This window comes from Microcaecilia unicolor, chromosome 3, assembly GCF_901765095.1.
Source record: "Microcaecilia unicolor chromosome 3, aMicUni1.1, whole genome shotgun sequence".
Lineage (NCBI taxonomy): Eukaryota > Metazoa > Chordata > Amphibia > Gymnophiona > Siphonopidae > Microcaecilia > Microcaecilia unicolor.
Genome location: NC_044033.1, coordinates 151,439,262 through 151,452,106, shown reverse-complemented (window position 1 = coordinate 151,452,106; position 12,845 = coordinate 151,439,262). Strand labels below are relative to the sequence as shown.

The 12,845-nt window shown below is 44.2% G+C and overlaps 1 protein-coding gene across 1 annotated transcript in view; it reads right to left on the bottom strand.

The window, feature by feature from the left end:
* Positions 1–12,845, bottom strand: part of ABCB10 (ATP binding cassette subfamily B member 10) — a 146,547-nt gene that overhangs the window by 44,195 nt on the left and 89,507 nt on the right. The window contains exons 6-7 of the mRNA XM_030196479.1: positions 7,379–7,514; positions 1,034–1,129 (exon numbers count right to left, since the gene is read on the bottom strand). Of these exons, the coding sequence (XP_030052339.1) occupies positions 1,034–1,129; positions 7,379–7,514 (232 nt within the window). The remainder of the gene's footprint in view (positions 1–1,033; positions 1,130–7,378; positions 7,515–12,845) is intronic.

The following is a 12,845-nucleotide window of genomic DNA, read 5'->3' as shown; positions in this document are numbered from 1 at the left end:
CTGTATGCACAAGCTAATAGAATTGACTTTCACATGCCTGAAGGAATTGTGTTCTTTTAAAGAAACTGGAATCAAAGTTACTGTCTGGTTGAATGTTTAGGATCAATTAAAAAATGTAAACAACTATGTGTACATGCTACATTTATTTCAAGAGTTTTGTACTTGGACCATGCGATTTAAAAAATCTAATCACGATTAGCTGTGCAGTTAAAACTTTTAATCGATGAACAGCCCTACAAATAACCACCTTCTGCAACATCTGGCTTCTTTCTTGCTTTGTACTAAAGAGTGATGGTACAACAATAATTATGGATGAGAAATATGTCTTTTCTTTTGTACTGCTCAATTTTGTTCATGTTCTTCTATAAACTACAGTAAAGTTAAAAAAAAAGATTTATGAAATAAAGAAAAAATACAGTTAACAGGTATAATGAACATTGAAATGTGACAATATAGAACATTAGGCAGTACAGTTAACAAATGATGAGGGAAGGGAAGAGGACGACTGTCCAGAACAATTTGTCATCACACAGCAGAAGAAGTTCTACAACATAAGTTCAAGTCAAATTAATATGAATATCAATTGTTGCCATCTAAGCACAAAAGTGTGCTATGATGGGATGGATGGTTGCCTCTTCTATAATGGGCACCTGATTCTGAGCACACATAATTAAAAAAAATGTTTTTTTGGTTTTTGTTTTTTTAACCACTGGACTAATGGTAGGCTTTGATAAGTAAATTGCAGAATCCTAACAATTAGTACTTTTTATTTCATTATACTGGGTCAGGAAATTTAGGATAATAACCCCAGTTAAAATGTTATTACTATTACTATATTTCTAGAAGCCAAAGAATTCTCTTGAGATGGGAGCTTGTAAGCAGAACAGCACAAGCAAAGACAGTCACTAGCACCCCCCAATCACAACATGCAGAGACCACCAGTGATACCCATTCATGACTGACTACCTAATGTAACAGCAGCACTGGGCCATCTCTAGATGCCTGAAGTGAAAGCATACTCCTAAAGACTTACCATTAAAAGGCAGCATTGGTTTCCTGTCCAGAAGCTCCCAGAGACGTCCACCCGCACCAAAACCTTTCATTAATTCAGAATAGAATGAGCTCAAACCTGAAACACAAGCAGAAAAGTGCCAAATTCTCTATTACTGAAAGGGCAAAGATAGGAACACACACGCACAGAGCATTTTCCCACCCTTTGGGATTCCAATTATCTTATTTTAACTTCATCCCTATGATGGAAAACACAAAAATAAGCAGCAAGTACTTATGCATACACATTTTAAGCATGCTTTCTCACCATTTATAATCAAATTTAATTATATTGTTCATTATCCATGGAATCTGAAGGACTCCCCAAGCTTTAGAAAAAACACTTTAAATGGAACAGTATAAATATTCTGACATGCATGAGTTAAGAGCAGCTTGGTCCCAGGTTTAAGACATGTATCAGCGAAAAATTTAAGCTATTAAAAATGAATTTGGACTACAGGCTCGATCCAGTATTTCATGTAGATAAAATATGCAAGGTCCACTATTCCTGGGACAAGCAGTACAAAATGCTTTGCTCCGTGGATCTTGTCGGGTGATTGTGACCTGGATTGGCCACTGTCGGAGACAGGGTGCTGGGCTAGATGGACCTTTGGTCTGGCCCAGTGTGGCGATGCTTATGTCTTATGTCTAAGACAGAATGGAGCTTCTTACCAATCTGGCTGCAAGATTAAACGATGTAAAATAAAACATATTGTATCGTGTGATGGAGTATATGAACTTCTGAAGGGCAGGAATAGGGAATTTGGATTTCACTCACGGCAAATTACATTCAGGTACAGTATGCATTTTCCTATCCCCGAAGAGCTTATAATCTAAGGGCCTTGTTTACAAAGACGCGCTAGTGTTTTTAGCGTGTGCTAAAAATTAGCGCACACTAACCGCATAGGTGCCCATAATATTCCTATGGGCGTCTATATGGTAGCAGGCACTAAAAACGCTAGTGTGCCTTTGTAAACAGGGCCCCTAAGTTTGTACCTGATGTATGGATTAAGTTACTTGCCCAGGATCACAAGGAGCAGAAATTGAATTTGAGCTCTGGCTTTTCTGGTTCTCAGCCCACTGCTGTAACCATTACGCTACTTTAAATAGAGCCAGATGAGTGACCATAGAAGTCAGCTCCCCAATATTGAACAAACTCCTTGACTGTGTCCATGAAGAGCTCATTTTCGTTGGATTTAGCACTCTCAATCATTTTGAGAAGTTGGCTTCTATGTGAGTGACAACCAGCTGACCACAAGGTAGGAAGCATTATAGGGGAGGACTAGTTTAAGCATGACACCCCAGATTTTTTCGGCAATCAAAATGTAGAAGGAGTCAATCTCCTGTTCTCACAGAGGGACGCTAGGATTATTTGAGGCTGAGCAACACAAATTAAACAATGTTGTGTTTCTGCCTGGAAGCATAACAGACATTAGGTTCATCTACAGGAATGCACAGAGAATAAGCAACACTATTTTCACCAAAGCTATAACTTTCTTTACACTCAAGAGACTATGAGCAAAAGCGATGACAAACACAGCCTAAACTTTATTAGCAGCAGGGCCTTGAGACCTGAGTGTCACATACAGAACAAAAATGCTAAGTTGCATATCTATAATTGAGGTTCTCTGTAGACAACAGAGTAAATTGGTCACACAAATACGTAATGAGGGGCATAATCGAAAGGGGCGCCCAAGTTTGCCTGAGGACGTCCTCGTAGGATGTCCTGGTGAAGGGGCGGGGAAACCCGTATTATCGAAATAAGATGGGCGGCCATCTTCCATTTCGATAATACGGTCAGGGACGCCCAAAATCGCAAAATTTAGGTCAACCTTAGAGATGGTTGTCCTTAGAGATTGTCGTCCCCGATTTTCGGCAATAATAGAAACCGAGGATGCCCATCTCAGAAACGACCAAATCCAAGCCCTTTGGTCGTGGGAGGAGCTAGCATTCGTAGTGCACTGGTACCCCTGACATGCCAAGGCACCAACTGGGCACCCTAGGGGGCACTGCAGTGGACTTCATAAATTGATCCCAGGTGCATAGCTCCCTTACCTTGTGTGCTGAGCCCCCCAAAACCCACTCCCCACAACTGTACACCACTACCATAGCCCTTATGGGTGAAGGGGGGGCACCTACATGTGGGTACAGTGGGTTTCTGGTGGGCTTTGAAGGGCTCACATTTACCACCACAAATGTAACAGGTGTGGGGGGGGGGGATGGTCCCTGGTACATTTCCTCTTCACTTCCTCTCCACCATGGAGTCGCAAAAGGGTTCTATCCTGGCACCACCCTTATTTAACATCTTTCTGATCCCTCTAGTATTAATTGTTCATAATCCTGGGATTAAAGCCTTCTGTTATGCTGATGATATCCTTCTATATGCTTCATTTGATCCTTCACACATTGATTTAACTTCTGTTCAGCAATGCAGTGTCTTGATGTTGTTTCACCCTGGTTATCAACTAATCAACTAGTTCTCAATCCTTCTAAGAAACACAAAATGGTTATCTGACTGTTTTGAAATCCTGAAGAAGTCTCCTCAGGTGAAAAATAAGCCTATATGTTTAGTAAATCAAATCAAATACTTAGGAGTTTTAATTGATCAGCACTTATCCTTTGTGCTCCAATTATCTACACTAGTTAAGAAGAGTTTTTGGGTGTCCAACAACTTCAAACTATTCATCCTAATTTAGATGGGGCCTTCCAGTTGACTACGTTCCATGCTCTCATTGCTTCTCAAATTGATTACTGCAACATTATCTACTCTGAACTCCCTCAGTATCTTCTCAAATGTATCCAAGCAGTTCAAAATATGCCAATCAGGATTTTATGCCATGCTAAAAAAATATGACAAAGTAACACCATTGGCTTCCTGTTTATCAAAGAATTTAGTATAAACTTCTTGTGCTAACTCATAAAGCCTTATACAGTATTGTTCCCACTTTTCTTTCCTCGCTAATCATTGCCCATACTCCACAGAGAAACTTACATGTACATCATGATGGGTGCCTTTTTTATCCCACTGGTGCACTTGGAAACTACATGTCACAGGACCTTCTTTTGCTCAGCTACACTGCTGTGGAATTCCCTTCCACTTACTCTTAGGACTGAATTGTCTTTCTTGAGATTCAAGTCAGCCTTAAAAACTTACCTCTTTGAGCAAAGTTATCCTAACGATTGTCATCTTACTATGACCTGTTACTCTTGACAAAGGCTTTGCTTTCTTGTTTAGTGTGTTTAATTAGTTCAATTTAAAAACTGCCTTGTTATCTAGTAAGGAAAAGTGGTATATTAAATCAATTAACCATATACCATAAATCATAAAGACGATGGGAAGAGGGTGAGAGAACTTCAGAGAATAGCCTAACCTGAGGATGTCCAGGACCAACTGACCTCAAGTAATTTAGGTCCATTTTCAATGAAACAGCTGCAGCTGCAACCTTCCCCCTAAGGGAATTATGAGAGGATAGGCCCAAACACCTTCACTGGGAGGCCCAGGAGGCTGTCCCTTGGCCTCCACAGCAACCCCCTCAAAAAGACTGAAAGGAAGAGTTCTAACTCCAAAACCTACCTAACTGGACTCCAGTCAGCCTGCCTAGATGGCAATTTCCCCGCGTCTCAAAAATGCCCCCTGATTGCAGAATGAGTCTCCGAGCGAGATTCATCTTCAAGGAGTCTAGGAACTTTGGATTTACCCAAACCCTTTACCAGCTTCTCCAAATCTTCACCAAAAAGTAACTTACCCCTAAAGGGCAGCTGACTCAGATGCATCATTGAAGCCACATTCACAGACCAATTCCTTAGCCACCACTACCAAGGCCAAATTTTTTGCTGAAGCCCTAACCAAATCATATATGGTGTCTGCCAAAAAAGGCTGTACCTAAGTCCAAGTTTATGACATCCTCAGAAATGTGTGCCATGGATTCCCCTGGGGAGTCTGGAAGTCATTCCAACCAGCATAAACAGGCTCAAGCCACATATCCTCCACAGATGGCTGCTTGCTATGCCAGAGTTGAGATCTCGATCAATACAGGAGGGCTTCCATTCTTGGATCCTGAGGATTCTTTAATGCCACTCTCCCTTCAACAGTAATTGTCATCTTCTTGGTGACAGCTGTGACCACTGCATCCACCTTTGGTAACTTGAAACTCTCCAATTCCATCCAAGGAAGCTGATAAAGGCGAGAAACGCTCTGCCAGTTCTTAGGGTCGTGTTGGGGGATTTCCATTCAGCCTCCACCATCTCTTTGAGATCTTCATTAAAACAGAAAGGTTCTCACAGGCTTCCTGTTCCCTTTCAAACGTGGATCTCTTCCACTGGTTACCAGAGGCCAAATGAAGCACCTGTAGAACTTCAGTAATCAAGGAAGGAAGTTCCAGTCTATGGAAAATTGGTCTTCACCCAGAGGGACCTCTGAGCTCCCAGCCTCTAGGTCATCCTCCCAATCAACTTACTTGTCTAAAATGTCACCCAGGAGTGTCAAAGAATCCTCTGAAATCAAATCATCCAGATCCTGTTTTTCTAATAAGAACTCTCATTAAGCCCCTGAGGGCCCCTTGTTGTCTCTAGCCGCGGGCTCCAGAGAAAAGCGGACAGGCAAGCCTTGCTTCATATAGAAGGCCCAGTGCAGCAAAAGCAGAAGAAACCTCACCCGAATTGTACCTGTGAAGCACTGGATGTTCATCTGAAAGGGGCTTTTTAGACATTAAAGCACTCAAAACTGCAGTGCTTTCCGCCAGCATGTTCCTCTCTGAATCCTGCTGGGCCAGTCTGCTCTTCCAAAGCCACCTCAGTCAACTTTGGAGTGGCGCCAGGAGTCCCCTGCAACCTCAAGGCTGGCAGTGTTAACTCAGTGCAAATGTGGCAAAGCCCACTAAGTGCAGACACCATGCGCTGTGCTAAGCAAGAAGCACAGTGGTGCAGTTTCTCCAATGAAGCCGCCATCTTGGCTCAACAGTACCTGCCTACCTTTAAATGCCCTGGTAGTCTAGTGGCCTCTTCTGGATAACTGCGCTTCCCAGTTGCAATTGCCCCTGCCAGTTCCTCAGCCAAAATGGCTGCTGAGATTACCACGGGAGGTTCTAGCAGCCATTTTGGCTGACCAATCAGTAGGGGCAAGAGCAACTAGGGATCACTCTTGCCCAGAAGAGGCCATTAGACCACCAGGGCATTTAAAAGTAGGCCCGGGGAGAGCCTTTCGGGTGGTGGGAGGGCAGAGGAATTGTGGTCGGGGTTGAGGGGCAGGTGACCAGCTCACCAAAACCCAGTCTCTCCCGGGGGGATGGGGGGGGGGGGGTAAGGAGGTGGCAGTTGGCCTAGGAGGACTTGCTCTGGTGGGGGTGAGGGGCAGACAGAGAGTGGTCACTGGGGGAGTTTCAGTTTCAGTCGAAAATGCTCTTGCATTTTCAGCCAAAACTGAAACATGACCAAAACCGGATTTTGGGCCGGTTTCGGTGTCGAAACCAAAATTTGGTCAGCCTCTATTGCGCCAGCCCAGCTTAACAGGTCATGTCTTTTTAACTTACAGAAGAAATGACCAAGAAGAAACATGATAGAAGTTTTAGCAGGATTAGCTTGCCAACAAAGAATGATGAAAAAATAGCGCTAAGAACAAACTTGAAGGTGCCACATTTTATATTTAACACTGATCTTGTCTCATTTATCACTAAATGACCACCAATCTAGTCTCGACCTTATTACAGTTGCAACATTCTGGGTTCTGGATCCTGCATTCCACTATCTACAAATTCTGTATGCCTTATTTCATCTACAGTCTTGTGGGCATTAGCCATTATAATTCAGCAACAATTGTACTTTTGTCTTTAATCAGATTGTTGCAGGCCCTTGACAAAATTTATAGCTAAGAGAAAAACTATTTCTTCAAGGCACTTTCTTCAGTAGTTTGCTGGCCTAACATGTGGCCTGCATGTTTCCTCCTTACTCTTCATCTATCCACTGACTGGACTGTATTTTTTATATCAGCTCTTTGGGGCCCCACTTTGGAGACCAGGCTAGTAAAGTCTAACTGAATATACCTACTTTAAAGAGCATTGGCATTCAGTAAACAGAGCAAGGTACAATAAAGAGGGACAATTTCTTAACAGAGCGGCTAAGTCAAATGTCCCAATATGCCTATTTTATGTAAAGAGGATGTAAAGAATCCAAAATATAAGCCCCCCCCCCCCCAAAAAAAAAAAATCCACCAGGGACTGTCTCTTCTATGTATATATAAAGAGTTACATAAACTTTTAATAGTAGCAGTGGCTTTCAGGGGAAAAATGTGTACACATTTAATGAAGTGTGTTTTTATCTGCTTGCTACATACCTCCAATGCTCACACCGACCCAGAAGGCATACATGAGAAAGGAAGAGAGTTCTCCCACAGTCATGTGAGCGCCACCCATGAGTAGCCCTCCTTTATACAGTACCGAGAGTACGATCAAGTTCCCAGTCAGTCCTGTCTGTCAAAAATAGAGTCACATTAGACCCAAGCTCTCACATTGACACTTTCAGAAATATTACAATAGCTAATGTCTAAAGGGGGAGGGTACCATCTAACCAGATTTTACATATTGGGCTCCTTAACTCTGCAAAAGTTAAAGACAGCAGGATTTCTTTTATTTTTATTTTTTTGCTGGATTGATTTAAAAGTTACTTTTTTTTCTCTCTAAGCCTCAGCCATACTGCTAATGCCGGAATTCACTTCAAAATGCACATCTTTCAGCCAGATTGCTGTAGTATTTATTACTGCTAAAGCAGGCAACTCCAGTTCATAAAAAGAACACGCAGCAGAGGCATAGCTGGGGGGGGGGGGGTATGAAAGGGGAGTGGCTGCTCCCCAAAACAGATTTTAAATGAAATGGCACCTATACGGATCAGCCCTTCAGCCTCAAACCGGCACCTATTTTACAAAAGATCTACTCCCTCTGACATCAAAACCTGGCTACACGTCTGACAAGAAGGTCTGGTTTTACCACTTATTCATACTGAGTATTTAATCAACTGTACTGTACACATTAGTTAAAACTCAGCTAATTATCATTTTTGGTTCTCATAAAACTAGACCTGATTATGAATCTTAACAAGTAGAGTTCCTTCTCTGCATTTGTATTTTCTTCCCCAAAACACACATCATCTGCTGCTGATGCTCCCTCGATCCCCCCCCCCAAAAAAAAAAAACCCCAAAAAGCCTCCAGTTACCAGTTGTTAAAGACTCAATCTCCATCTCCACTCAAGGATATTTTGAGGACCCAACCCCCAGCCACTACTGCTCCACCAAACCCTTCAAATTCCAAGCAGCAGCAGCAGCAGCAGCACCACTCCTCAGTCCATCCCAAACCTAGAGATCACTGCAGCTTCACCACTATTCCCTCTAAACGTCCACCACTGCCACTTCATCTTGATTCACAACTACCATCTTGCACTAATGCATTTCTTTAGTCATCATTCCCCTGTTGCAGGACCTTGGAGACTCTTTCTTACCTCTAGCCACTGCTACGTGTGGAGCCCTACCTGCCCCCCCTTCAGCCACTGCTGCCATTTTGCCACCATGTTCCTGATTTCCAGCTACCTCTGCTTCTACTCTTGGTTCTCCCTCCCCCCCCCCCCCCAATCAAGTCTTTTTCCTCAAGTTTTTCCTCTAAATGTCTTCACTATCACCCCTGCAAACAGATATACAATGCACAATCTTCACTAACTGTTGTTGATGCATTTTTCTGCTAAGAAAATGCCTATTGTATGTCCCACCTTACTCTGGCCTTTTCTTCCTATAGAAAGTGATTTCAAATGCACATTTTACTGACCAGACAATAGCAAACCTAAAAACAGAAAAAAGAAAAGCAAAAAGGCAGAATCCAGGTTTAAATCTTGAAAATAAAATAAAAGTGATTGCCAAGGGTACTGATCACTTTAAGGCAGGTCCATACAGAGCCAGAATCACCCCCTATGTGGCATGACCCCATCCACAGCACCCCTGTCCCATCTACTGTGCCACTGTCAAGAAAAGGAGACAATGATGGTAAGCAATTATGGCACCCCGCCTTCCTTATGCCATGTGGGGCCAAACCACTCACACAGCCCTTGGTATGGCCCTACTTTAGTGTGCTGAAGATATCCCACCTTCAGGACTCCAAAGCTTACCATAACCATGATAATGGGGACAAGTATCAACATCAGACGAGGCGCATGTGCCCAAGGAAGGGGAGATGAATACCAACACTGGGAGGAGGTGGGCAGAGAAAGATTACGATGGAAGGATAGGGGAACAGAGATAATGGCACTGCTAAGAGAAAAAAAAAAGAGAGTAAGATTCATAAGTACCAGCAGGTTGCAGCCAAGTGGGCAAAAACTGAATACTGGCATGAGTAAAATAAGATAGAAGGGATGAGATTGATATTATAAATCTAATTAAGTCAGTGCATTGCTTTGCTGACTTATTCTAACCCTCTGTCATTTACTTTAAAAAATAAAAAAGACAAGAGCCTAAGAGGCAGATGCAGCAACCAAACGTAAAAAAATCTAAATCGTTAAAGTCCCTAACGATTTTAAAATAACGAAAAATGCACCAAAAAAAAAGTCACACATGCTGAGATCGGTATTGAAACGTACAATGTATCAAAGAATCACAATACACATCGTTAATCGGCCCCCAAATCATGCGCAGAGCAGCCAAGTGTTATGTTAGCTGCTCTGCGCATGCCACAAACAGTCAAAACACAGTCAAATCACAAGCACATGGCTCCCAAATCAAAACAAAAATAAAAAAAAAAGGGTCGGGAGGGGGCAAGGGCGCTCATCAGGAGCGTCCTGTACGGGCGGCCTTCTCCCCCCCCCCCCGCTGCTCCCCACTTTCCGCCGCTCCCCCCACCCCGAAAAAGCAAAATTCTAGCAGCCCCTGCCCCCCTCCCTTCCTCGCTACTCTGTCTCACCTCAGCTCCGCCTCCTGACATCCTCCGCCCTGTGCCCCGCCCCCTCTTGGGGTCGTCGCCGCCATTCCCCTCCTCCATCGGGCCCCCCTCCCTCTTACCGGGCCCGTGCAGCGCCTCTCTCCTCTGTCCGAAGGCGCTGCACGGGCAAGAAGAAAGCTGATGCCTGCCTTCGCCCAGCTTCGGTCGCGCGTCTCTCTCCTCCTATGAGGTTACCGACGTCAGACAGGGGCGGGCCCAGGAGGAGAGACCGAAGCTGGGCGAAGGCAGGCATCAGCTTTCTTCTTGCCCGTGCAGCGCCTTTGGACAGAGGAGAGAGGCGCTGCACGGGCCCGGTAAGAGGGAGGGGGGCCCGATGGAGGAGGGGAATGGCGGCGACGACCCCAAGAGGGGGCGGGGCACAGGGCGGAGGATGTCAGGAGGCGGAGCTGAGGTGAGACAGAGTAGCGAGGAAGGGAGGGGGGCAGGGGCTGCTAGAATTTTGCTTTTTCGGGGTGGGGGGAGCGGCGGAAAGTGGGGAGCAGCGGGGGGGGGGGGGGGGGGAAGGCCGCCCGTACAGGACGCTCCTGATGAGCGCCCTTGCCCCCTCCCGATCCTTTTTTTATTTTTATTTTATGTGTTTTCTGACGTCCTTTGGACCAATCACAGCGCTTTTAGCTCTGCTAATGCGCTGGGATTGGCTCAAAGTTTGTTTATTTTTTCACTTAATGATTTTTCCTGGCACAGAGCTGTCCTAACGAGAGGTCCAGACCTCTCGTTAGATTTCCTGCCTTTTTCCTGCGTAAAGGCAATCGGAAAAGGTTAGTGCATGTCGTTTCAATGGGGTTTTCACACTAATTGCTCATCTCCATTCCGTTTTCGTTAGCTGCTGGCTTCCTCGGTAAAAGCCCTTTGATGCATGCAACGGACCAAATTTTCCTCGTTGGAGAGTCATTAAAGGCTCATTTAGCTTTAGTGCATCTGCCTCTAAATGAGAAAAACAATTTACTGGTGGATACTAGGAATGTGCATTTGTTAGTGGGTATTTAGTTTGTTAGCAGTATGCAGGAAGTGAACTTAATGCACGCTAAGCTCTGAAATTAGCACGTATTTAAAAAAATGTCTATGATGTCCTGAGGCACCAGCAGGCAACATTGTTTACTTTTATGTGGGTATGTAAGTATGTCATTAATAATAACTATAATGTTGAAATATAGAGGGGGGGAGGGGTTGGATTAATTTTCCTGCTGAGGTTGTAGCTCGTAAGGGTCACAAGAGCCAGGACCCTATGAGAAACAGATATTGTTCAGTTTGGGGGAGGGGGGGATCTCCTTGTGAAGGGCTGATCTGTTAAGTGGAAGAGCAGAAGAGGGGGCTATAATGGGATCACATTATGACGTAATTGAGAGAAGTGGAGTGGGGGGAAGGGGAGAAAATGAAAAATGTATGATGGTGGCGATTTCAATCTGTATTTATCCAGGCTGTTTGGTTTATTACGGAATGTACCATGCGATTGATGTTTCTTAAACATGTTATACCATCAATAAAAATGTTGAAACATAAAAAAATTTTCTATTTAGGGGGAAAGGGAATGGGACTTATATACCGCCTTTCTGTGGTTTTTCCAACTACATTCAAAGCAGTTTACATATTATATACAGGTACTTATTTGTACCTGGGGCAATGGAGGGTTTTACAACAAATGTGTGAAACGAACAAAAAAAAAAAAAATCCAGACTTGAGGACAAAAAAAGCTCATACAAAAAATGAACCAAACATCTTTGCCATGCACATCTCCAATGGATAGTCAATTCCTAGATTCAAAACAGGCAAAAAGCATGTAGGATCAGTTCTTCTGAAAATAATTTAAAACAAAGATTCTGCCATTTTGAAAAGAAAAAAAAGCCCATTGGTTGAGGTCACATATCATATACATCATGTTGCACTGTTCTAGGCACTCAGAGGTTAGAGGAGCATGGGGCTTGTGCTTTTGGCCACATGATACTACGTATGAACCTGTCCATAGGATGTGTTTAAAAATAAAATCACATATATACACTTAAACCACTGGAGAACGCACATTTACAGAAAAGCATTCTTTAATCACAACCTTGGGGTCATCTTCAACTCCTCCCTCTCCTTCTCGGCCCATATTCAACAGATTGCTAAAACCTGTCGTTTCTTCCTTTATAACATCGCCAGAATTTGCCCTTTCCTTTCTGAATACGCTATCAGAACCCTCATCCACACACTTCGACTCCTGACTTGTAACTTTTATCTTATCCTTATGTGTCCTTCTGTCTGTCCTTCCCTTATCCTTTTTGGTCCTGTCTGTTTGTCCTGATTTAGATTGTAAGCTCTTTTGAGCAGGGACTGTCTTTCTTCTTCAGGTTCAATTGTAAAGCGCTGCGTACGACTGGTAGCGCTATAAAAGTGATTTATAGTAGTAGTAAAAGCAGGCTGGGGAAAGAGGGGCAAGCGCGGAATCTACTCCTAGAGTCTGGTGGAAACAGCAGTGCTCCTTGGTCGGCTGCCACCTGGGGCGGATCACCAGTGCGCACCTCCCCTCCAGATGCAGCATCCTCCCACACCCGGGTGCAGCAACATCCCCACCCCCCTCCTGCATTTCTCTTACCTCCTGGGGTGCTGGGAGCAGCCATGCGGCTGTCAGCTCCGCCAGTTCCCTGCTCCCTCTGCTCCGGAACAGGACGTAATATCAAGGGGAGCAGGGGAACTGGTGGAGCCGAACGCTGCTGCGGCTGCTCCATGCCCCCCCTCCGCAGCGTGCACATAGGGCGGACTGCCCCGCCCTCAGTACGCCGCTGGGTGTAAAGATTTTCACAGTGATTAAAGAATAGTGAGCAGCACTAGGACCTACTACTGCTTTAG